This window comes from Sphaerodactylus townsendi, linkage group LG04 (genome assembly GCF_021028975.2).
Source record: "Sphaerodactylus townsendi isolate TG3544 linkage group LG04, MPM_Stown_v2.3, whole genome shotgun sequence".
In the NCBI taxonomy this organism is placed as follows: Eukaryota; Metazoa; Chordata; class Lepidosauria; order Squamata; family Sphaerodactylidae; genus Sphaerodactylus; species Sphaerodactylus townsendi.
Window position 1 is genome coordinate 68,935,080 of NC_059428.1, and position 27,074 is coordinate 68,962,153.

Genomic DNA, 27,074 nt, shown 5'->3' on the forward strand with positions numbered 1-27,074 from the left:
TGAATGTGCTCCTGCTCATACGGAAGTTCTTAATCCACTCCCGGTCATCCCAGAAGGCAAAACACAGTTGTGCCACCAGCATGTGGACCTATGCAGATACACCCAGAAGTGTGGGCGCTGGGGTATTGCTGCAAGGCCCATACACTGGTCACTGTCCTGAAAACCAGTGCTCACAGAAGGGAGCGTTGTGCTATACTGACGCAGCAGGTCTAGATAGGTAGCAGATGCAGACGCCGCAGCATCGAGGAGGCTGTTGAGATGTGACAGGATTGCTACAATCGCTAAGAGCAGCTGCTCCAGTTCTGGATCCATTGGACAACTCCCGACAAACCGCTCCGAGAAAGACGCTCCGCAGAAACGCTGAACGGATGCTCCGAAGAAACGCTGAACAGACGCTCCAACAGAAACGGTCAAATCAAGCGCTCCCAACGGAGACGGCGACTCGCGCCAAGAGGCGGGGCTATGCTCTGACAAGAGGCGGAGCTATGCAAATCTCACCCTCGTCTGTCGCATCACCTCTATGTAGACCAGTAGCCAATCGGAACGGAGTGGTGAAGAGGCACAGGATGATCCCGCCCTCCGAGCTGGGATCAAGCTGGTTGCAGTGGGAAGCAACAATGGCTTTGACCCAGGCCAGTACCCTTCTCAGGGAACTGGATCGAACCTATTATTACTCATGTGCGGAAACGCCCCATGATCACTTCCACCTAAGAACCCTACCACTTCCACCCTACCACTTCCACCATTAATCAGGTTATCATTATACAGGTTGTCATTGCTGGTTATCACAGATATTTACTCCAGCAAAAATAAGTTCATTCTATTCATCTCAACAAATCTTTCTTTACTTCATTCCATACTTTTACATAATTATTTTGAAATAGTAAACAACTTTTATTAGTCAACCACACTCCCAAATATTTAACTTTTTTAACCACCATAAATCCCAACAACTGGGATAACTTATTTTGCAATTCTTGGGACATATTTTTTTGCTATGATTTTTGTTTTACTCTCATTTAACTTGAACCCTGCCAGATCAGCAAATTCTTGAATTTTATTTAATAATCTTTCCACGTTGTGTACTGCATGGAGGCAGAGAAAAGGCCGAACTACTCAAAACCTTCTTTGCCTCGGTTTTTACCCAAAATAAAAGTTGCGAAAGCACATTTTAAAATACACACATTACACAACTCATGCCCAATATTAAGAAGACCAATATCAAGACGTCTCCAAAGTTTTGATACTCCCATTCAGACTAAACAGTGGTTCAGTTTGCTTCAGCTTTATAAAAGGTCTTGTGCTGTGCTTATTGATGGCAATAGGTGTCATCATTTCCTTAACTTCTCATAATCTTTCATTAGAAGAGAGTTTTGTATCTCTAGCCTTTTTACTGCATGTTTTGGTAGTCTTGTTAATGATTGAAAATTGGAGTCTGCACATTGGTTGCAGTCTTATCTTAACAGATAAACCCTTAATGAAAAAAGGAAGCAGGGCGGAGAAAACAAAAACGTCATGAAATGTTTTTGCAGTGAACTGGGACGTGAAACCAAATGGATTATCCGTTTGTACATATGAGGAGTCATTCAAATACTAAAGAACGCAAATAAGAAATGCTGTTATTTTGAAAGACTCACTGGGACTCCATAAGATGTTTTCAAGCTATGATCTTTAAATAATAAGGTAAGGTAACTCTCAATCTGGAGTGGGGCAGGCTGTGTTTCTGAGAGATGAATGGTATAGGTCATTGAATCTTTTATTGGGGGAAAAACAGAAAAGAGAGACTTTGAGCAAAGAAGATACAGTGGAACAGTTAGATTTGAGTCCAGTAGCACCTTAGGAACCTTAAACTGCCCCCTCCTTTCTTGTCTTTTGTTGATATTGCAACAGTCTTCTGTACCTGATAAAAGAAAGCCCTTGAGGAAATGGATTTTAGCTCTCCAGTGTTAACTGCTGAACTGAATACTAGTTAATAAATAACAAGTGTAAAGTGGAAGTGTGATAGTCTAAAGGCTTCTTCTTTTACATTTCTGATTTGCCTTCACTTTATAATATGTATGGACATAAACCACTTGATAGAAAGTTAAGGGGATCCTCTCCCCATGCTATAAAAGTTTGTCCCTCTTCATTTATGAATGTAATTGAATTATCTGAATTATTCTTACTGAACTTTGCTACCACAATCCTAAAGAACCTTAAAATGATGTGTTGTGTTATGTGCTATCAGTCACTTCTGATTCACGACAACCCTATGAATCAATGTATTCCAAAACATCCTATTGTTAATGTGCATGCAGTCCGTTTCTTCTGCAAATAAATAAAATACAATTTTTAAAAGCCTGAATATTCAGAAACAGATTTTAATAAACCCATTCCTCTCTGCTACTGCATTGTTGTGGGACAAGAACTAAGACCTGCCAGGATGACTATCTCAAGACATCTTGTCCCACATAAACAAGAGAAGAGCTATCCCAAAATAATGTTAGCTTTCCAATATGAAAAATATTTCACCAGTGCTAAAACTCTGGGACTATTCTGACTGCCCCTAGCATGTTTTGCTCCTTGATCCCCCCCCAATCCCTGACTCTGGATCTTTACACCTGTGCTCACCCAAATGCAATGTTACGGTGCATTAAAGTTAATGCAAAGTGTGTACTTAGTACATTCATATTTATGTGTAATATATACATATGCACTATATGTACATATATACATATGCACTATATGTACAAACCCAAAAGGGACAACCCATGAGAAGAAAATCCCATTTTTCCCTTCCAGGGCTTGTTGTTTTACCTTCTTCCTCTCTGCACTTACTCTAAGACACTTACTCTGCACTTACTTCTTTCTTACACTGGCCACTGAAAACTTTGTTTTAGCACCCCTGAGAATGTTGCAGGGTTGCAGAGCCCTGAACTTAATCCACTCTGAATGGTCTAAGATAGCCTGATCTCATCAGATCTCAGAAGCTAAGCAGGATTGGCCCTGGTTAGTAATTGGATGGGAGCCCACAAAAGAATACCAGGGTTGTTTTGCACAGGAGGGCAAACAACCTTTGTAAGACTCTTGCCTTGAAAACTCTATGGGGTTATGATGGCTGTGACCTGATGACACTTTACACACACACAAACTATAATATCCAGCCCGAACCTGGACAGCCCAGGCTAGCTCAATCTTGTCCAATCTCATACGTTAAGTGAGATCAGCTGTGATTAGTATTTGGATGGGATCAACCAAATGGCACCCAACAAGAGTTGGGTGTGCCTTGATAGCACTGTACACAAATGTGAAGTGTATCCAAGGTTTGCTTCATTGTACACAAGAAGATTGCCAGGTGGTTGGCTGGAGATCTTTCACTAACTACTGATTTCCATATGACAGAGATCAGTTTACCTGAAGAAAATGACTGCTTTGGAAAGTGGAGTTTATGACATTATACCCCACTGGAGTCTCTCCCTTTCTCAAACCCTCAGGCTTCACCCCTCAATTTCCAAGTATTTGCCAACCTAGATCCTAAGGGGAGCCAACCTTTCACAATTACGTATAGTGACCTCACAGTAAATGCCAGTCTCTTTCAGGTTCAAGGGAAGTGTATGCTAAATGGATAGCCCTCAGAAGTGCTTTTGGATGACACTGAGCCTCTTATGCTTTCTAACAGGTATGCACCTCTTTGGACTGACAAAAGAAAAGTGAAAGCCTTTCATTTCATTGGCACCTGTTTATGTTGTTTTTAATGCAATCACTCTTTTGAACAGTGAATGGCCAGAATGAAATTTGGTAAATGTTTTCAGGGCACAGTTCTGTGTTTCATCTTTGAAAGCCAGTTTGGCCTTCCATCTGGCCCTTTTCAAAGTAGGAATCTGCAAAACAAAGCAAAATTATGTTGCCTCATTTGAACAATGAGGGCCAAATTATACATCATGAGTGAAATCTGAGATCACATCACTGCCTTTTTTTTAAGGCTTGGAAGCAGTTGTATGTGGGGGTAGGGAGGGAGGGATTGGATCCAAGGGAGACCAGAAGAATGAGGAGTAGTTCAAACAGTTTTAGTCTATGGATCAACTCCAGTAGGTTTGTACAAGCACTCTCATCTAACTGAACTGTCTACTTGAACATATGGTTTTAGGGAAGGTCATCAAAAACATACGGGACTAATATAAGGGAATTATAAATTGGAAGTTTTAAATTCTTTCACTACAGAGAGGTATATCACTTTCTCTCCAGTACGTTTCACTTCCTTGAAATCATCCTCCCTTTAAAACTGCTACTCCCCAGAGTGAAGAAAAGAACTATTTGATTCCCATACCTATCCCCTAATTACCTAATAGCAACTTTAGAATCGAATCTTCAGCAGGAGAAATCCCTAGAGGAAGGGTTAAACCCTCATTCCTATAACTGTCCCCCCCAATCAAGTTTCTCCCTTTTTCCTAAGCCTGTTTGTCCTTTTAAACAAGCCTGCTGATTCATGATTAGAGGTACTATAGAACATGCAGTTTGGCTTTGAAACAGTAAATGAAAGATAGTATGCGGGACACGTTTCTCTATTCCAATATGATATATTCAGCCCCACATATATATTTCCAGGAGGGCAGGAAGCTATAAAACGCAACATAGTGCTACTTCTTCCTTGTATCACTTAGGCCCACACCCTTCCTTGTATCACTTAGGCCCACACATTTTCAACAAAGGCACATATAAGTAGCAAAGAAAACTAAATTCAAAATCTTGTCTCAACTTGAATTGGCAGAAATATTTCATATATTGCAAAATGCGTAACTGGAATGCTCTTCTGTTTAAGGATTAGTATGATACAAACCTACAGGTCACAGAAAGTTACTTGTTTTTGTTCTGTGTAAATAGTTGAATTTCAGAACTGTCCGGCTGAAACAGGCTTGGGGTAGGCAGACACACATGTTGCATTAATTCCAGCATGGGGAAAAATTCTCTTGCAGTGGATCGTCAGTCTCAATATTGCTGAGCCTTCTCAGAGCAAAGATGGCTCCTATAAAAATAGTAATGGCTTATGAAGTGGAATGTAGCTTAGTTCAGGAGAAGACCTGACTTACAACAGTGGCTGGCTGACTAATCCAGACCTGACTTACAACAGTGGCTGACCAGACACTTCTGGGAGACTCACAACCAAGACAAGAAGGCAACAGTCCATACCTGCTATGGTGGCCTTCAAAGATAGACAGTCTCTGAATGTGGAGGTTCCATTTGACTATGCATGGTCATAGAATCATAAAACGATAGAGTTGGAAGGGATCACAAGGGCCATCAAGTCCTACCCCCTGCCAAGCAGGAACGCACAATCAAAGCACTCCCGATATATGTTCATCCTTATGGTCAATACATCCATTCATGAATTGTCTCAACATCAATTTATATCTCACAATCACTGCTACGTCTTTCGACAGAAAGTTCCATGAACTAATCCTGGCAAAGGGCCACTGTCCTCTTCGCCATTCTCAAATCTCTTGCCTGTGGGGTGGGGGGTGGTAGGAAAAAGTGAAAGGTAATCTCCTGTGCAAGCATGGGTCATTATGGATCCATGGGCTGTATGGCATTATTCCTCCCCAAACCGGGCCCTCCTGAAGATCCACCCTCAAAATCATTAGGTATTTATCCCACCTGGAACCAGCAACCTTATTTACAAGTGCAAGGAGCCATCACATTAGGCAGACGTTGTTTACAGTGTGATTTGCCATTGCATTTCCCAGTAATCTTCACTTTATTCCAGCAAGCTGGATGCTCATTTTATTAACCTTGGAAGGATGGAAAGCTGAATCAACCTGGCGCTGGCTACCTGAAACTGACCTCCATTAGGCTTGAACACAGCTTGTGAGCAGAGCTTTAACTGCAGTACTGGAGCAAATAACTTTTTGCCACGGGGCTCTTACTGGGGGTGGTATTACACCCCTCAAAATCTAAGATGATGTGAAAAGAAGAAATACTCTCCATCCACCTTTCTATACACTCTGCACAGCTTCATAAAACCTTCTCCCACTTTTCCACAGATTCATCTGTCCTTTTTTAAAAAAAATATCATGTTGTTGATTGTACAACCCCCATAGGCCTCTCCCACCCACCCCAAATCTGAAAATAAACAAAATAAAGCGAAGTACGCTTGCGATGTCCCACTATCACAGCAGATTCTGGATTAAGTGCCTCATGGCACTTCCTGCAATTCTGTGAAGCAAACACACTAATGGTGACTGGACAAACCAGCAATTAAGAGCAATTAAGAGTTTCTAGAAATTGCTTTTGTTTTGTGTTTTTTTCCCTTTTCACAATCAAGGAAAGGTCCCACAAACCAGATTTGGGGGGGAGTGGGGGGAGTAAGACCACACTTCCCAGACTTGAGGATTGTGTATGAGGAGAGGCTGCAGCGTTTGGGACTCTTTAGTTTGGAGAGGAGACAGCTGAGGGGGGATATGACTGAAGTCTATAAAATTATGCATGGGGTAGAAAATGTTGACAGAGAGAAATTTTTCTCTCTTTCTCACAATACTAGAACCAGGGGGCATTCATTGAAAATGCTGGGGGGAAGAATTAGGACTAATAAAAGGAAACACTTCTTCACGCAACGTGTGATTGGTGTTTGGAATATGCTGCCACAGGAGGTGGTGATGGCCACTAACCTGGATAGCTTTAAAAGGGGCTTGGACAGATTTATGGAGGAGAAGTCGATTTATGGCTACCAATCTTGATCCTCTTTGATCTCAGATTGCAAATGCCTTAGCAGACCAGGTGCTCAGGAGCAGCAGCAGCAGCAGAAGGCCGTTGCTTTCACATCCTGCATGTGAGCTCCCAAAGGCACCTGGTGGGCCACTGCGAGTAGCAGAGAGCTGGACTAGATGGACTCTGGTCTGATCCAGCTGGCTTGTTCTTATGTTCTTATGTTCTTAAGAGAACATCGTATTCTGCAAGTACTAAATGCTACACTGATTTTTATGTGTTCAGTTTGCTATACAGATTGTCAGAGGACCAAGGTGAACTTGGCTTAGAGTGTTCAAGAGCGATCCTAATTAGGTCCACCTAGGTGGAGTCCCCACAGTCAATATAACACGTGATACTCACGGCAAAAAACGCGGTTTCAAGAAGATCTCCCCACTGCCTGATTGCCGAACACAGATTCATCCCAGTTCTGGTGCTCCCTCTCCCCCTTATCACGTGTTTTTTTCAGAACCTGCATGGAAGTGTGCCTTTTAAAAAACACGTGTCCAATCGAGATCGGTGGGGAGGATCAGATTTTCAATCTAGATTTGTTTTTCCCACTGTAGAGAGTGACACGGAGCATTCCAGCCAATCAGAGCGTGGCGGGATGCGCTCACAGCCCCTTTTTTGTTTCGTGCCGGCGGAGGTTACGTGGCATTGTTTAAACATGGGCACAAGCAGCAGAAGCTGTTTAAACATGGGCATGAGGAGCAGAAGCTGTGTAAACGTGGGCACAAGAAATTGTTGAAATGTGGGCCCTTGCCTCCCTGCCTGATCTTATCCTATCTGATAACAGCTTTCCTTGGGCCGCCCTCTTTTACCTTCAGAAGCTGCGCCTGCAAAGAGAAGCAGGCTCGGCCGCTTGTGCTAATGGCCCCTTGGCCGCAGAAGGGGCTGCTGCTGCTGCTGCTGCTCTTCGACTGCTTCGCGCCTTTAGCTGGTTAGCTGAGCCTCCCCCCACCCTCATCTCCAGCTTTTCCTACCCTTACTATTCCTAGCCCAGCGCCCAATAATCTAGCTGAAAGCCAGCTGGAAAACAAGGTGCTTGCATTGAGTCAAGTGAATATAGGCAGTGGGGACTGGCTTCCAAAGTGATGTGGACAGAAACTGGCCTTTCCAGGCTGCAATCTTAGACTCTCAGTTGGATTTCCTTTGCCTGCCTGGGAGACTTTGTGGGAAAGGAGGAGAGAGCTCTCCTCTTTTCCCCAAGGCTAGCCTGGAGGAGAGAGGGAGAGAGAGCAAGCAAGAAAAACATCTGTTGGAGAGAGCTAGTGGCAGGGGTGTAATGCCCATTGGGCAAAGTGGGCAGTTGCCCAGGGCGCCCCCTTGTGGCGGGCGCCAAAAATGCAGGGTTCGTTTGTGGGTTTTTGGGGGTATTTTAGTGGGTTTTCCATTTTTGGCCTGCAGGGGGTGTTGTTTTTAGGCTAGTAGCACCCAAATTTCAGGGATGTTTTGGGAGACTCTTTTGATGCTATCACCCAGGTTTGGTGAGGTTTGGTTCAGGGAGTCCATAACTTTGGACTCCCTGAACCAAACCTCACCAAACCTGGGTGTTTCCAATGGGAGCTAATAGGAGATGGGGGCTACACCTTTGAGGGTCCATAACTTTGGACCCCCTGAACCAAACTTCACCAAACCTGGGAGGTATCATCAGGAGAGTCTTTTACTGATACCCTGAAAGTTTGGTGCTACTAGCCTAACAATTGCACCCCTGACAGCAGGCACCCACTAAATTTCCCCAGATTTTCCTTTTAAACCCCCCCTCCTTTGGCAAGGATTTAAAGGGAGAATCTGAAGTCACCAGTTTAAACATTGAAAGTGATGCTGTTTCAGGGTGGGGGAGAATCCACCCCCAAATAGCATCACTTTTCAGCATCACTTGTTTAAACTAGGGAGCCCAGATTCTCCTTTTAAATCCACCTTAAAGGGAGAATCTGGGGTTCCCAGTTTAAATAACATTGAAAGTGATGCTATTTCCCCCAATTGGGGGGACTGGATACAACACCATATAATGGTTTATGCCTAATAAAGGTTTTTGGATTGGGTTGGATAATGTTTTCATAGCAGTAATAAAATATTTTGAAAGCATTTTGAAAATGTTTTCGAAAAAATTATTTTTGCTGTGTGGCATGGCCTATTGATGTGTTCAGATTTGTGAGTTGGGGCATGTTCTATAATGTGATAGTGACTTTGAAATGAACTGGTGTAAAAATCATTGCTTGGTCACGGTGGGGGAGGACGGCTGCCCATGGGGGGGGCGGCAAACTCCAGTTTGCCTAGATACACCACTGGGCGTAGCTACAAGGGGACCGGGGGGGGGGTGCGCGTTGCACTGGGCACACGCCTGGGGGCATCAAACTCAGGTTTTGCCCAGGACTCCAGTTTGCCTAGTTACGCCACTGGCTAGTGGGGATTTATGGGCGTGGTAGCTGCAGCCACCGCCTTTGCAAAGAAGAAAAGATGAGAGTGGGAGGTGAGGGGAGAGGAGAGGAGAGGAGAGGAGGGCTGCTTCAGCTGCCCCGGCTCTCTGGGCATTGCTTATGAACAAGAGCCCTGTGTCATCCTCAGCGGAGCAGAACAGACAAAAAAAAAAGTTTTTTAAAAATCCCCACCCCAACACAGCACAACAGTCAATCAGGACAAGGAAGAAAAAGCCGCTGAGCAGATTGCGTGTTCGATCACGTGGCAGTGGGGATTGCTGCACTGTTTGAAAGTGTGATAGACATCGATGTCCTCATCACACACACACCACGGTGGGGAGGGTGAAACCTTGATGAAAAGGTGCCATTTCTTTTGAAACTTGGTTGTATCTAGATTTAATTTTCTAGTGGGGATTCGCCCCTAAAATCCCACTCAGATCTATGCAACAGGGGGTCAGTCTCAGGAAAGTGTTCCTAAGTTTGTGCTGTGTATGTGTTTGTGGTTTGCAGGGAACCAGCAGCTGGCATTGCAAAACTATCAAGGGGGAGGCAAAAGTCCATCCTTATTGTAACCTTGGAGCAGGTAGTGAAAGCAGTGATGTCCCAGAGGTGAACTACATGTGACATTTTTTGTCAAGTTGAGTTGGACCTGATACGCTTTCCCCAAAGATACACAGCAGCTGGCGGGGAACACATTCTTAAAGTTCACAAGAGTACAATTGTGTTTGGAACACTGGTGTGAGGGAATAAATATCTCCTGACCCGCCCCCCCCCCCATGTTTTCCCAAGCCAAAGCATCTCCAAAGGGAAATTATCTGCATAATTTTGAAGATGCATGCACTTGGGATATTCCATGTGCAGTTCCAAAATTTTGCAGATAAACTCCCTGCTGGGGATATTTAAGACCTATGGAATGCTTTAAATTGCTTTGAGTTCCCACTGGACAGAAAAATAGGAATCAAACACATTCAAGTACAATGTTTTATAGCTATTATCAAGCACATAGGTAAGGGGGGTTCCTGGGTTCTACCCCCCCCCCATTACATGTCCAAAGTTACGCCCCTGTTTGTGGTTTTTTTGGTATTTTTTAGTGGTTTTTTTCAGTTTTTGGCCTGTAAAGGGAGCAGATTTTAGGCTAGCAGCACCAGAATTTCAGAGATTTTTTGGAAAGACTCTCCTGATGATACCACCCAGGTTTGGTGAAATTTGGTTCTGGGGGTCCAAAGTTATGGACTCTCAAAGGGGGTGTCCCATCCCTCATTGTTTCTAATCGGAGCGAATAGAAGATGGGGGCTACACCTTTGAGAGCCCATAACTTTGCCCCCCCTGAACCAAACTTCACCAAACCTGGGTGGTATCATCAGGAGTGTCTCCTAAAGATACCCTGAAACTTTGGTGCTGCTTACTTAACAATTGCACCCCTGACAGCAAGCACCCCCTAATTTCCCCAGATTCTCTTTTTAAATCCCCCCCTTTGGCATGGATTTAAAGGGAGAATCTGAGGTCCCCAGTTTAAGCATTGAAAGTGATGCTGTTTTAGGGTGGGGAATAATCCACCCCCAAACAGCATCACTTTCAATGTTGTTTTAACTGGGGACCCCAGATTCTCCCTTTAAGGTGGATTTAAAAGGAGAATCTGGGCTCCCTAGTTTAAACACCATTGGAAATGATGCTGTTTGGGGATGGATTCCAGCATCACAGCGGGCACCCATGGGGGGGCCCCCCTGCAAAACTCAGATTTTGCACCGGGCTCAATTTTTTCTAGCTACGCCTCTGCCCAGAAGGGAGGACAGAAGGACTTCCGGCTGCTGGCTGCCAGCCCAGCCGGTGGGGGTGGGGGTGGGGGAATCTGCCATCCCCAGCCTTGGAGAGCTGCTTTTATAAGCACTGAGGCTGGGGGCGGGGCTTGGGGAGGGAAGGCCACACCCCTCGAACCCACCTACCCCATAAACTATCTGTACCTATGTCACTGGCTATTATCATGATCAAATTGCAGAATAGGCTAGAGACATTTTATTCTTTATTTAGGTCTTGGCCTAACTGCACTTCCTGCTTTTTCTCCTTTACAGATCCTGGGTTTGGCTTTTCTATCATAGAAGGCCCCAGTAATTTAACAGTACTTGCTGGTATGGAGGCACATTTTAACTGTACAGTGTCAGAAGGCTGGCAAATTTTAATATGGCTTTTTGAAGGACAACCTGTTCTGTCTGTTACTTATCCTGAAAAGGTAATAATAACAGATAAGAGCTACGGTCAAAAAGGGTACAACAAAGGTACTGAGTTTACCTCAGAGCTGATAATATACAATGTTCAGCTGAATAATTCTGGAAAAATTGAATGCAGCATCCAGACGACGAGTGGCCATGAGTATGCATTTCTTTCTGTTCAAGGTATGTATATGTTTTCATTTGTGCTTTTTCTTTTTTACAAAAAAACTCTGTAGTCTTATGGCAATAATAGTTTGTGTTCTATTTACATATTATTTCCTTTTTCTTCTATACTTTGCTCTTTCAAAATTCTTAAAATGTTTTGTAGCATTTTAAAGACTGATATATTTAGTGTGGCATAAAATATTGTGGGCTGCAGAGTCCATTATATGCATAAAATGAATTCTCAGTTGGCAGACATAAGCACACATACAAATATGAAGGAAAATAAACAGCTGTGCCAAATGATTGTGACATGAACATGGCTGAATTAGGTTTGTGATATTGCTGTTTCTCACTAAGAATGTAAACATAGGAATGGTGGCCTTTTCAGAAACTGATAATGGCCATTTCCCCACTCACCGTTTGTTGCGCGCTACTCTCGCCAAGTAACGCGGGGTCCAGCGGGACTCCCCACTACAGGAGCAGCGACAACACAGCCACCCTGACTTTGCTGCTCTCGCGCCCCCTCAGCGTGCATCATTTCTGGCGCTGTTCGGAACAGCGCCTTTTGGTTGACGCGCGGGGCAGTGGGGAAGCCCGGGTGGTTACCCCGGATTTCAATTTTCCCGCTGCTTAGTGACGTGGACCCTCCCATCCAATCAGGGCATGGCGGTGCGTGGGCGATGCGTGGGCAGCTGGTTTAATTTTTTTAACACAAGGGATCCACGTTGGCATGACGCTAAAAAGGTCCTGGAGCAAATGAAACCGGTGAGTATCGACGTCATTTTAAAAGTGGGGAAACGACCAATATTCTCATTAGCTATCCTTACTTACAGAAAACCTCACTAATTTAGAATAACTTCTCACCAGCAAGAATGGGCTTCCAAATAGAGGACAAACTTTGAAACAAACCTGAATGGTCACACTTTTCCTGTATCTGCTCAACCAATACTGATTAGAACCTAATGATAATCATAACATCAGTGACTCCTTTAGTAGTTCATTTTCCAATGTAAGATGTAGCACTGTAAGATGTAGCACATCCCTTTCTGCTTTCTATGTCAGGCAAAATAGTTAGTCTCTGGCCAAGAACATATATGGACACAAGTCTGACATCCAAAAGGACAGCACCCAGAAGCCACTGATAAACTATTTCAGTCTCTCTGGATAATTTGCAGCTAATTTCAAAGTTGTCATTCTTCAACAATTTTTTTCATAAGGAGAGCTTCAGCATGAAGTTGCGGATGTTGAATTTGTCAAATATGACTTTGTTCAAATAGAACTCAAGCCAGCATTGTCAGGCTACTGAAGTTAATGAGCTTGGAAGAGTATAGTAATTCTGCATAGGAGGGCACAGATAATCAATTAGGCGGTATATTACTGTATTTTTAGTAGCTCAGATTGTATTTGGATCAACACAGAAATGTCATATGTGCTGTCTGCCGCCTGTTAAATTTCATGGTCCTTTAAGTCCCCAAAAGCTCGCTCATTCATTCATTCATTCATTCATTCATTCATTCATTCATTCATTCATTCATTCATTCATTCATTCATTCATTCAAGATATTTCTATTCAGCCTTTCCAGACTGTCAGATAGCTAACAAGCAACCTTAAGTAAGCTAATTTAACAAATTAAGACATCTAATGTTAGTAATGATGTTATCATGCAAAATTGCAATTTTATCATGGCAGCAGCAGTAATTCAGGACCAGATCTAGATTTTTTAAGGGTGGCAAAAGTACAAAATGACCATATGTTATACACAAATAGTTTTTTTTTATACATGTATATAATCAAAATATATAATCAACAACTTTTTTCAATGATAAAATAAATTATGTTGACCTTTATGCATTGTTAATGAGTAATCATACTTTTACATTATTTTATCTGTCTATAATGTTTAAATATTCCCTCAGTCCCTTTGCTTATAAAAAAACCCAACCAAAGGAGAAAATCTTGCAGCCTAACCTTTTCCTAGACATTTTTTAAAATACGGCACTCATAAGTTTGACATGACAAACTCCAATACACCCCCCACACCTAAACACCTTGATAAAATACAACCCAAGAAAAGCTTTATCTGGTATTTATGCTGTAGAAGCTAATATGACTAATCTGAACTTATTGTGCTTTAGTCACAGGAAAAAAACAATAATGCTAGCAAGTGTTGAAGACAGTAGGAAAAGAGGAGGATTTACCATGGGTTGGATTGACTTTATAAAGGAGGCCACGGCTTTCACTTTGTATGACCTGAGCAAGGCTGTTCATGAAAGCATGCTTTGGAGGTCATAGATTCATTGTCAGAAGCAACTTGATAGCACATAAGACACCCTCCATCAGTGGCGTACCACCACAGAGTGACAACCAGGGTAAGCCCCAGGCACGCACCCAGCCCCACTGAACTCCCCCCGCCACTGCCCTCACTGCAGCACACTGCCTCCCCATTGCTATGCCTCTGTCCTTCATTCTTGTCCCCCCCCCTTTCCCAAGGTATAAAATTAGGCTCTTTGGGGATGGCCAAGCCTATCAGATGAGGAGACAGGTCTACTTGTGGCCTTTAGTAAGGCCATGCATAACACAGCTCCACTTTTAAAGCAGCAAGGGGGCAAGAGAAGAGTCTGTTCTCTTCCCTTCTGTCCCAGTTTGATGCCTGGGTGCTCTAGGACTTGCAGCATCTCAGCAGAGCTCAACCGGGGGGCGGGGAGTGCATCAGGCATTTTAAACCATTAGTGGTCACCAGCCTAATTGGAGGAACAGGGTGCTTATGCTGCACAAACCATTTCTTCCATACAGTTGAGCTTCTCCCTCCTCCAAGCATCCTTATTGGAAGAACAGGCTGCACATACTGCATTTCTGCTGGGCAGTTGAGGCTCCCTACCTCCTAGCAGTAGCCCAGTTGGAGGAATGGGATGCATGCACTGCAGATGGAGCCATCTCTGTTAGGCAGTTTACCCTCCTCCACCTCTAGTAGCAGTCTAATTGTGGTAAGGGGGACGCACACTGCAGAATGAGCTGACTATTCCTTGCAGTTGAACCTCCACCTCTTGCTGCTGTCCCCTCTGTCCATGCCACACGGGCACCTGCCCCCTCATCCCCTAGATCAGTGATGGTGAACCTTTTTGAGACCGAGTGCCCAAATTGCAACCCAAACCCCACTTATTTATTGCAAAGTGCCAACCCGGCAATTTAACCTGAATGCTGAGGTTTTAGTTTAGAAAAAAACGGTTGGCTCCCTCTTCCTCCACCCCATCCGCTCGAGCAGGGGGCAGCCTGTTCTAGCCTCCAGCAAGTCCCGCGTGCACCGCTCTGTGCCTCTCTAGCATCTCTGCCTCCTCTGCGCCCCCTCGGACAGCAGCCACCCAGAGCACAGGCACCAGGCCTGCTAGCCGAGTCCTCCCTGCTCACCGCGGTGCACGCACGTCGTGCTCAGTGGCCCAGGCCAGCCTAGATGTGTGTGTGTGGGGGGGTGATTTTCCACCCCCCACATGACGAACTCTGTGTGCGAGTGCCCACAGAGAGGGCTCTGAGTGCCACCTCTGGCACCCGTGCCATAGGTTCGCCATCACTGCCCTAGATCCAACCCTGCAGTAATTCCAAGCAAATTAGCAAAATCAGCACAGCACAAAGATTTTAAGAGCAGCAAAGGTCAGTGTCATGAAACAGATAATTAAGAGGGACAAAAGCCAGATCAAACTGTTTTTGAGTCAGTAAAAAGCCTGTCGAAGGTACAGATTTCCTAAACAACTGCAGTAAAAATGTCTTATGGACTTCTTCAGGCAAACCATTCTACAGGGCTGTGACAACTATGGGGAAAGTGGATGCCACATGGTGGGAAGGGAAAATGAGCTGGAAGACACTTAGAATTTCTCACAATGTCACTTCATTTATTTAGAAGAAAATATGCTACTCTTCCAGGAACCTGTCCGAGGCAACTTATAAATTTTTTTTAATAAAAACAAAACATTATTAATTAAAATCCAGCATGAAAACCCAGTCTATCTTTAAAAACTCAGATAATAAAAAGACAACTCTTTAAATAATAGTTTCCAAACTAAAATTGTGTTTTCAAAAGTCAACCTCATAATTAGAGGCCTCGTGAATGGAAATGTTTTGTCTTGTGCCCAAAAGTAAGCAATGCAGGTTCCAGGCAAGCTTCAAGAAGAGCATTCCATAAGGTGCCACTACTAAAAAACCCCTGTCTCTGGTTGCTAACCACTTCACCTGTGAAGGCGGGGGCATTGAGAACAAGACTTGTGAGGCAGATATTTACTGGCAAATTGCACAATATGGGAGTTGGCAGTCCTTCAAGTACCCTGGCCCCAAGCCATTTACATCCTTTAAAATTAGAACCAGCACTCTGAATTGTGCTTCAGCTAGCAATGTCCAACTATCCCAGTGATTTTTATCTTGGTAACTCCTCCCCAAAGTTCCTGTGATTAGTGAATATTGAAGCAGCAGTTGGAAATCATTGCATGTAACTTTATTTACATATAAATAAAATATTCCTTGTGTCAACAATGCTGTCAATCACCATTTTGGAGAATACATTCAGAATGTGTCATCTGCTATACATTTGCCTCAAAGAGGCAAAATGCTTCCTTTCTGAAAATATTGTTCAGTCAAAATAAATTGCATAATTCAAAGGTGGTAATAAAAGAAAAATAGGATGCAGATCTCTTTTTGGAAACAGAGCTTTCAGAGTGACCACAGTATATCAGTACTTTCTCTTAGTAAGAATTGCTTCTGTATCTGAAATTATCCATGGGATACTACTTGAACAGATATTAGAAACAATGAAAAATTTACTGAAATTAATCTAAATTTTAGAAAAAAAGTAACAATATTTTTGTACAGTTTCATAATAGTATAATAAAACAACTATAAACACTGTAAAAGAAAAACATATTTTGTTTAACAGTTAATGGATCTTTGAATATTGAAGATCACAACATGACAGTAACAGAGAATCAAACTGTTGAAATAATTTGTGAAGCTGTTGGATGGGATCCTGTTCCACATATTACCTGGATGGTAAATAATATTTCAGTAGATAATTCAGATTACATCACCAACCAGAGTCAAGGATCTAACGGCTTGTATAATGAAGAGAGCATCTTGACCCTGACTCCAGTGACCAATTCCACTGTGATTTGCTTAGCTGCCATACTTGCACTTTCTAAACTTCAGTCTGCAACTATGACTCTTGTTGTATATCCTCCTCCAAGTAAGTGAATAGTTTCATCTATGCACGTCTTATTTCCTTTTCAAAATCTTCATTAAATCCTATAAGTACAAATATAACGGAAAACACTCAAATCCAGGTTATTGTGAGAATGTCTGTCCATAAAATCTGATATCATCCTTCATGTTTTGATGTTGAACACAGAATGGCTCAATGCACCCATGGCCAATCTGGTGATTTGTAATAGCAGTGAAGGCGAACAAAGTGTTACCACTCTGTCTTGTTTTTTCTATAGATTAATGTGCCTGCCTGTCTGGAATTTTAGATGCCTGTGATTAGGAAATTGGCAGGGCAATCCTAAACAGAGTGACAACTTTCTTAAACCCATTGACTTCAATGGACTTAGAAGGGTATATGTTTTGAATTGCCCTGTAATTCACTTTTGAAAACAAAGCAGCCATTAGCAGCTGATCAGGACATGGATTCATATTGAGGAGCTTTCTATGATTTATGGAATTTAATAAATTAGTTTCCTAGTGTTTTTGTCAAGTCAAATTTGAGTATTCTTATGACAGCATGGATTGTTAATTTTGAACTTTGCCATTTTTATATAATATTGACTAAATTGCTTAGAAATCTGACTACTCTTCTTTTTGCAGAGTTGTACAGAATGGTTTAGATGCACTGGATTTAATCCCACATATTTGTTCTCCTAAAGTGGTGTTTTCCTCCAGTGTGAGGAGCCTTGGGCTGATGCAATAGGCTCTTGGTGGAAGACTTTCTTGTGTCAATGGAAGATTCAATGCATGCTTTGGAGGAAGCATCACAGTTAGCATAATTGATCTATAGCAGGGGTAGGGAACCTGCGGCTCTCCAGATGTTCAGGAACTACAATTCCCATCAGCCCCTACCAGCATGGCCAATTGGCCATGCTGACGAAACTTGATGATTATGATTCTACCTCTGGAAAACGGTCTACTCAAGTTCTAACCAATTTATGGGTCGGGCTGACAGTCTTTTAGAGATAGTTGTACTGTTCACCTTTTAATTGCTTTCTTTGTATTGATATTTCTGTTGCTTGCAGAGAAAACAGGCCTCTCTCAAAACAGATACTGAAATAAGACTGATGTGGATTCAGCTGTTAAGAGAGAAAATTTGGCTCCATATGTACAGAAGGATGTTTACAGGAACTTCAAATTGAACAAGAACTTTAGGTTGAACTCATTTTTGATGACAGGGCAGATTATGTTAAATACACTTAGCTAGTCTAAAAGATCAACCAAAGAAATCAAGTGAAAAAGAATCCATTTTAACCTCTATTTCTGGATCGGGCTTTAGTTAGTTATAGAAAGAGAAAGACTCATGACTCGGTAGTAGAACATTAGCTTGGCATGCCAAAAGTCCATGGTTTGATCACTGGCATCTCCAGTTAAAAGAATCAGGTAGGAGGTGATGTGAGACTCTGGAGAGCTGCTGCCAGTCTGAGCGGACAATACTGACCTTGATGGACCAGTGGACTGATTCAGTTTAAGGCAGTTTTAAGTGTTCAGTGATCAGAAACACAAAACTGGTTTGAAAAAAAAAGGGAAACTCTGAAAAAAAGTTACCCAAAGTCAGGGGCCTTACCAGTAACATACCAAAACCTGGGTTCTTTATCCAGATACTCTCAAACAGCTGAGATGATGATGATGATGATGATGATGATGATGATGATGATGATGATGATGATGATGATGATGATGATTAATCCGATTTATTAGACCGCCCTACCCCTGAAGGGCTCATAAGGGCTCAGAAAGAAAATGATAAAATCAGTTCTTTCTCAGCTTTAGACAGTACCAAGTGTTTTTTTAAAAAAACCAATACTATACAAGGCTATTCAGCCTAAGGCAGAAGAGTTGTAAGAATAAGGACAAGAACAATAAAGAGAAGAATCTCAAGGAGCCTCTCTTTTTTCAAGGTTTTTTTTAAATAGAATTGGCTCATCTAGACCACTTGATCAGTAATTAACTAATTGGGTGTCGAATAGAGTCAAACCTTAATCTAGATGATGAGGGAGATGACCCCCACCTGAGCATTCTTGGAAATTAAGCCCTATCTGTCCGGTTTAGAATGTGGCCTTGTAAAAGCCAGTTCCGTTATCTAAAGAATAACACCACTTAAACTAATCACAAACACAGTTTACAACACAGTTTACAAGGTCGAATGGCTGCATTGTAAATGACCTAGTAAAACCAATTGGTTGCCTCATAAAAGACTCAATATACAAGATAGATGCTCTCTAAGTAAATTTAAAGGAACATATACACTTTCTTCACAAACTTCAAAATTCACATGCGTGTGTGCTACTACTGTATACTAGGTAGGATTCAGCCATCTTTTTCACTTTTCACTTGTGTAAAGTGTAATGTGCCATTAAGTCACAATTGACTATGGCAACCCAGTCAAGTACTCAATGCAAGAGATTAAGAGAGGTGGTTTGCCATTGCCTTCTTCTCCGTGGTGACCCTTGGTGAAATATTTGCTGAAGTTTTTGTGGGTGAGTTAAGTATTTTGTCTCCCATCCAAATAATTACCGGGGCTGACCCTGCTTTCCTGAGATCTGATGAGGTCAGGCTGATAGACATGGTTTTTGTATATGTAGGTATATGCACTACCTGGCACAACCTTTTTGTGAGGTCAAAGGAATCTCTTTTCATTTTCACTGGCAGGGCTGGATCTGAATGAGGCAAAGAAGGGCATACAGTGGGGACAGGCACAGTGGTGTGGGATGCTTCACTTGCGACTGCCCTTGTCCAGGCCCATCCCAACTCTTTCCCCTCACCTGGCTGCTTCCTTCCAGCTAGAGAAAAGTCTCTTGGTGCACCCTCTCCCTGCCTCATCTGGCCCCATCCCATCTTACCAGTGCTTCCCTGGGAGTGAGTGGAGTGGAAGGGCGGGTGGGTGGTAGGTGGAGAGATCAGCAAGGATGAGAGTGCCTAGGGTGTCAGTGGTTGGGGAGCAGGTAACAAGATCAGAAAGGGTGGAGTGAGTGAGATGCTAATAGGTGGGGTAAAAGGGAAAAGCAGCAAGGGTGAGGATGGGTGAAGTGCTGATGATGGGGGAATAGATAAAGAGAACAGCAAGGGTAGCTGAGGGGAATACCAAGGATGGGGGAGGTAGGCGGGCAGAGCAGTGAGGGTGGAGTGAGTGGAGTGCCAATGGGGGCGGGAAGTGAGGGGAGCAGTGAGTTTGAGATGAGTAAAGTATCAATGGTTGGGGGGAGAGACAGGCAGCAATATCAGTGGAGTGCAAATGGTTAGAGTAGATGAAGAGATCAGCAAGGGTGGTGTGGATGATGTGCCAAGGTGTAGGAGAGTGTAATCAGGTTGGGGGCTGAGGAACGTGCCAATGTCTTTGATTTTTACACATATATGATAGACGTGATATAATTCTGTATTTCCCCCTATCCCACTACCTTCTTCAGGTAGAAATGCCAAGGATTTTACCTGAGGCAATCTGCATTACCTATCATGGTGCCATGCCCCATGTTACCAGCTTTAAAATGCAAAACATTGCAAAATTTTTCAGTTAAAAGAAATTTCTCTGCCAATATCATGTAGAGCTGCCCCCAGTCAGCGCAGACCATGCTGAGCTACATGAACCAATGGTCTAACTTGGTATAAGGCAGTTTCATATGTCTGAACAGGGAGTGCAATAGGGAGCTGGTGCCGAGTTGCATTGTTCTGGGCTATATTCAATAGAGGGTGGGAAATCATTTCCCTTCCTTCAAGCAGGTATAAGTCCTAAGGAAGAAAGGTAAAGTTTTGGTAGGGGGAGGGAAGAGAATGAATATGAGCAATATATATCTACACTTGGCTTCTGTACAGATATATGGGGGAGGGGGGCACTGGTTGCTATTACTGATGGTCACTTTTCATGTTCCATGAAAGCATTCCAGAGAACACTTGGGATTTTGTCCTGAAGCTTGTTTTCAAAATACAAAGTAGCAGGAAAGACAGGAACGGTTTTCTGCTTATACATAATACCTATGGCCGTTTCTACATAGCAGCAGAAGCAGCCGGCTTCTGCATGGCAGCAGAAGTGGTGGCTGGTGGAGCCTCAGGACTGTGTGAGCAGTACTGAAGCCACCGCAGCCTGCAGGGGCAGCTCTGCACGGAGCTGCCTCCGGTTTGTTGTGTGTACCTACCTTTTCTCCCTGCAAAGCTCTGGACGGAGGAAGAGACACGCCCACGCTGCCCTCTGACCCCCAGGGGTCTTTTATTTATTCTTTTTTATTCTTTTATTCTTTTATTTCTAAGAGAGTATAGGGGTTTCCACTCTCCTAGGTTTAAGTTTAAGTGAGTTGAGTCTGAGCTGGTTTCATAGAGGCTTAGGTGGAACACTCTGGCTATGACCTCCCCTGGCTTCCAACAGCAAAAGAAATTATCGGAGGACATGGCCACTTCCCTCTGAAATCCCCACCAACTTCACCCCAACTACCAGCCTTAGCCTGTTGGTTATTATGAAGTCACCCATTTTCATTAGGGAAGCCATCCATGCTGTTGTCCCTTTGACTGGTCTCCCCGTCCCTATGCAGGTCTTCAGGGCTGCTGTTAATGAAATTCTCTCCACCTTTGATCTCATGAAGGATAGACAACCCATCATCCAGGTTCTGATCCTTCTCCCCTATGGGCCTTATTAGTAATTATTCATAGATAATAGATAGATAAGATGATGTGAAAGTGTAATTATTCATTGACAATTCATACAGGTCAACACAGTGCATTCTGCTGCTTAAAAGAGTTGTTGATTATATATGTATATATAAAGAAAAACATGTATATAATATATGGGAGTGTCATTTTGTACTTTTGCCCCCCTTTAAAAAAAGTAGATCAGTGCCTTCTCACCAGAAGAAGAACAGATTGGATCCAACTCAGTGGCCGAATCCCCACTGAAAATTAAAAACAGATACAACCAGGTTTCAAAATAAACTGTACCTTTTCATCGAGGTTTCAATCTCCCCACTGCAGCATGTTTCTAGCGAAGGTATCTATGCCTATCTTGGTTTCAAAGAATGTGACAATCCCCACTTACATGTGATCGGCTTGGAGGGCCTATTCTGATTGGCTGTCGTGCCGTGTAGGGGTGGGAACTTTTTTCTGTCACGACAGTACGTGGTAACATGAGCATGCAAACGTGTACGCGTGATATGCAGCTTTTTTTCTGATTGACCCCTTGTGCCCACATTTGACTGGTTCCCATTCTCTTGTGCCCATGTTAGAGCAGTTCTCACTCCCTCATGCACACATTTCAACAATAGCCTCAGTTGAGCGAAACAAACAAAAAAGGTTGCATGCGCATTGCGCACAGTCCACCACACTCTAATTGGCTGGAAGGCATTTACGTCAGTCTCTACAGCAGGAAATTATACCACATTAGACCCCCAAACCTCCCCACCGATCTGGATTGGAGACATGTTTTTTTTTAAAGTTCACATTCATGCAAGTTTGGGAAAAACACGGGATAAGCAGAGGGGAGCACCAGAACCGCGATGAATCTGTGTTCAGTGGTTCAGTTGTGGGGAGTTCTTCATGAAACCTGGATATTTCAGGTGAATTAATCGGCAGTGGGGTGGATTAATCGGCAGTGGGGATATCGCCAGTGAGTGGGACCATTGGTCTATTAAGCTAAATATTGTATTGTTGAAGGCTTTCATGACTGGATTCAACTGGTTGTTGTGGGTTTTCCAGGCTGTGTGGCCGTGGTCTGGTAGATCTTGTTCCTAACATTTTGCCTGCATCTGAGGCCGGCATCTTCAGAGGTGTATCACAGGTGTATCTACCAGATCACGGTCACACAGCCCAGAAAACCCACAACAACCTCATCAGGCAGTATCTGCCTTTATTTTGAGACATCTTACTCGTGGTAAAGAGGAAAGAATGCTTCTTCTACTGGCTCCTGACAGGATGAGAATGCTGGTATCAATTTTTAGCCACAACCATTTTGTACTCCTTTGAAGGTTGAGGCAGACAGAGTTTTATGTAGTTAAGTTTTCTACTAATGAATTGATTTTTAAAAAATCAGTGGCAAAGCAAAACAGATCACGAAGTTTGGGGAAATGAATGAATTCTGTTATTTATGTATCTTTCAGAGATACTGAAGTAACCTTTGGTTACTATAACAATATGAAGTTACTCAAAACCAAAGAAAACTAGATGTCACAAAATGTAATTGCTATGTCCTTGCTGAGGTATGAACTACCCTTTATTTTGTTTTCTCCAGAGAAAATGGTTGTGCAGCAGAAAGTTGTCATGACTGAAGAACTGAAACTGTTTTAATTATTGAGATGAAGAAAATAGATTTTTATTTTCTCATACATACATCTTCAGAGTTTGTCGTTTATTTCCTGTTCGCACTTCACAGACCTATAGGAAGGTTTTTTTTGGAGTGGGGGGGGGGTGGTGGTTCGGGTTTTTTGCATTATGTATTAGTTACATTTGTTATTTATAAATGTACTTTGTGAACAGGAACCAAACTGTTACCTGAAGGGTAGCCCATTCTAAGCCCTTGGTGGTGGGACATGGCACTGCTGCGATGCCACCCCGCTTCCAGCAAGAGGGCTTTCCAGAAGTTCAGGGAGCAAAAAATGCAACTCTCCTGCCTCTGGAAAGCCCTAAACCCTGGGTGTGAGATGACTAACGTCAGTCTGGACCTTCTGGGTTTTGCAGCAGCAGGGCTGAGGAGTGACTGGCCGCTAATGCGTTTGCCTCCTCTATTGGGGTAAATGCCCCAAGGAGGGCAAATGTGTGGGTGCAAGGCCATGCCGTTCTCTCAAGACCTTTTGGCCCCCCTTCCTGGATGGGGCTGTTCATCTGGTCTAATCCCTTCTAGTTTTGGAAATTAGCAAGGAACAAACCTTGCAATGAGGGACACTGGCAGGAATCTAACACCAATGTAAGAGTTTGGATTTGGAAGAAGAGTTTGGATTTATAGCCCACCTTTCTCTCCTGTAAGGAGACTCAAGGTGGCTTACAAGTTCCTTTCCCTTCCTTTCCAAACAACAGACACCTTGTGAGGTAAGTGGGGCTGAAAGAGTTCTGAAGAGCTGTGACTAGCCCAAGGTCACCCAGCAGGAATGTAGGAGTGTGGAAACACATCTGGTTCACCAGATAAGCCTCTGCCACTGTTGTGATCCAGATCTGAGTGATAAGCTTTCAGGGAAGGCATTCTCTACTGCTATGTATACCTGATTGAGAAGGGGGAAAACATGTTCAGACAAACTCCTCTTAGTATCAAAGTCCAAACTGTCTATGATACCAAGATATCATTGGTAAGGCATTTTCAAAGAATGCCCCCCCCCCCCCCACCGCCTTTCTTGCTATGGGCTTGCATGCCAACAAAACAAATGCCGGTCTTCCTTGGAGGAAAAGTGATATACAAATGCAAGAAAGAAAGAAAATAAGTAAAAGAGTGTGAGGGAATGCTTTAGTTGCCAAAATCTGAAATGTAGAGATGTTGGGTACAGCAGGAAAGAATGCTAGAAAACCCTTCAAGCATTTGTATCCACATCAATTCGAACAGCATAGAAACATTTAAAAAGCAATGTAACATGCACATATACACTGGCTTGCTTTCAAGGTTCAAACTAGTGACTCTGATTCTGGTTTGTTCCTTGGGATTACACAGTTGTAGTACATTATAAAAGGCATAATTGATACACCTTTTTAAATTCATTAATAATCCCTTTTTTGATATACATCACTAGTCTCCCTGGCTTTCCTGAACCTGAAAGTAGTTTAAATCATTTTGCATTTGGGCAGTCTGCTCTCAACTTTTGAATAGCTTTTAATATTTGAACAGTTTAATATGTGCCACTACCAACTGTTTAATGTGTAACTATGATCTCTAACTCCCAGTGTTAGATGATAACCTGGTCACATGTTTTATGGATTTGCTCCATTGTTCATTAGAGCATGATCTCACTAGGAAAAAATTATCAAAGCTATCATTGTGCATTGGTTTTGATTTCTATGAAAGATCATAACCACTGGAAAAGGGAACCACACTAGCATACACTCTGATTCGGTATGATACCAAATGTTAGATGCTTAATTTTAAAACAGTCATTCTAGACAAATGTGGGCGACCAGGAATACGGCATTTTAGGGCGACCAGGAATACGGCATTTTAATTGTTTGATTTACTTGTTATCCCAACTATTCACAAACGTTATATATAAACAACGCATGCCTTGTACTGTTATGCATTGTATTTGGGGCTAAAGTCAGAGAATAATGTGGGGGTTTTCCCATTAATTTTCCCATTAATTTTGATGATGTCTCATTTACAGTGGCATTGAGTCCACTCCTCCTGATTTCTCCATAAATGAGTCCCCAAATGTTTCCATAAGTGGGCTATGAAACATTTTTGTTGGCCCTTCCAGGCAAATGGTTGAGCAGTGTGCGAGAAGGGATGTTGGACTAGATGGTTCACTGATCTGATCAAGCAGGGTTCTTCTTATGATTTTATATTCTTAATGACAGGCCTGCTTACAGTAGTTTCAAAATAAATTTAATAAAACTGAGTGGAAATTCTTGACATGGTTGGTGCCTCCTAAGCCAAATAACTTGGATTTGACTGTGATAAAATAACATGGAAAGGATGGAACGTAATAGAAAAACAAAGCTGATTAAAAATAGACTTAAAGAAGTCATCTTTAAGAAATGTGATCCATCATTGTTGAAAATGAGCTATACTCTAAAGGGGTAAGTGGCTAAAATTAATAAAGCAACACGTATAGTTCTTATAAAATGTTCATTTAGTACACTGTTTAATAGTTATTAATTTTATCTAGTAGAATCTGTCACAAATGAAGATGATGGACGCACCCAGACTATAATATTAGCAGTTGTATTGTCTGTTGTTGGTTTTCTTCTTCTGATCCTTATTATTCTACTTATTGTATACTGCTGCTGCAGAAGAAGAAGGAAAGGTGAGTGGACTGTTTGTATAAACTGGTTATACATCTTCAATCCTAAACGTTACATATTAGAAAAAATTGCTGAAGATTAGGCACACATAAAAAATAACTGGCTTTTAAGAGAAACAATTATTAGCAATAGTTGCCATATATTTGTTATAACACCAGAGGTGTAGCTGGGCCAAACTGCGCCCGGTGCACATTCTAATTTTCCTGCCCCCCCATGCCCCTGTGGCACCCCCCCAGCCGTGGCGCCCCCCTTCCCCGCTTCCCACATTTACCTTAGTTCCTTTCCTTTCTCAGAACTTTTTCAGGCTGCAAAAGGCCTGTTCTCAGTAAAAACGGCCTGATGGGAACTATACTTCCCAGGAGACCTTGTGAGCCCCAAGGTCTCCTGGGAACTGTAGTTCCTCAGGCCGTTTTTACTGCGAATAGGCCTTTTGCAGCCTGAGATTCTGAAAAAAGGAACTGAACTAAGGTAATGAGAAGGAGATGAAAATGAGGTACCGCAGAGGGGGAAAGGGGGAAGGGGCCTGGGGGTGATTTTTCGCAGCCCCCAGGTGAGCACCCGGTGCACGGCGCACCCCCTTTCCCCTTGTAGCTCCGACACTGTATAACATTTCAGAAATGGGTTTACCATTCATTTATTCAATAGAAATAATGTGCATAAAAACTAAGTTATGAATCACAATGCAAAAGTACAGTGCTTAGCATACAAAGAGGCATTTCTGGACTACATTTTAACTGCCCCCTCTGCCAATATCAAATACTCAAACCAGGGGTCCTCAATCTATTTGAGCCCAGGGGAACCCTTGGAATTCTGACAGGGTGGTGGGCAGAGTCACAAACTGGCTTGTCACAAACTGGCTGTCCAGGGAGGCAGAGGCAGCCAAAAGTGGCTGCTGCAGCTTATCTTCAGTATTTCCTTGTGTTGTGCTGGCAGATGCTGCCAAAGTTTCAGTTTTTAAAAATCTGCACAACCAATCAGATTTCCAGTGGTCAATCAGGAGTCTTGCTGGGCAAAAGCCCCATCTGGCAAGAACCAGGAAAGGTGTTGGCGGGAATCATGGCACCCATGGGCACCACATTGAGGTCCCCTGACTCAGATGTTCAGAGTTTGCTTCTGCTGGGCAAGGTTTGCTGCAATGTGGCATTCATTTCACACATGTAGGATTTCTTCTTTGTGAAGTTTAATACCATACTGTTCAGTAGTCCACTTTTACAGTACACCTGGGGGTGAAGTTGGCTGTTAGAGGTTTCAGGGTGAGACCCAGGATGGTCTCAATTACAAGTAAATAATCTGTATATATAGAATTCCCAAGAGTTGTAGAAATAGTGTGTTGTGTGTGTGCATGTTGGAACAGTGGAGTAATCTGATTACAGTGTGCAGCTGAACTACAGATCTCACTGTCCATGA

General features: G+C 42.9%; 1 protein-coding gene across 5 annotated transcripts in view; it reads left to right on the forward strand.

The window, feature by feature from the left end:
* The first annotated feature begins 1,562 nt into the window (after positions 1–1,562).
* The window catches only part of IGSF5 (immunoglobulin superfamily member 5), a 45,844-nt gene continuing 20,332 nt past the window's right edge, over positions 1,563–27,074 (forward strand). The window contains exons 1-5 of one of the 5 annotated variants that reach the window (XM_048494508.1): positions 1,563–1,683; positions 3,579–3,658; positions 11,207–11,527; positions 16,429–16,734; positions 25,532–25,669. In XM_048494508.1, coding sequence (XP_048350465.1) covers positions 3,601–3,658; positions 11,207–11,527; positions 16,429–16,734; positions 25,532–25,669 — 823 coding nt within the window. In that variant the 5' untranslated portion in view covers positions 1,563–1,683; positions 3,579–3,600. The remainder of the gene's footprint in view (positions 1,684–3,578; positions 3,659–11,206; positions 11,528–16,428; positions 16,735–25,531; positions 25,670–27,074) is intronic. The other 4 variants (XM_048494509.1, XM_048494511.1, XM_048494512.1 and 1 more) reach the window with 4 other exon arrangements.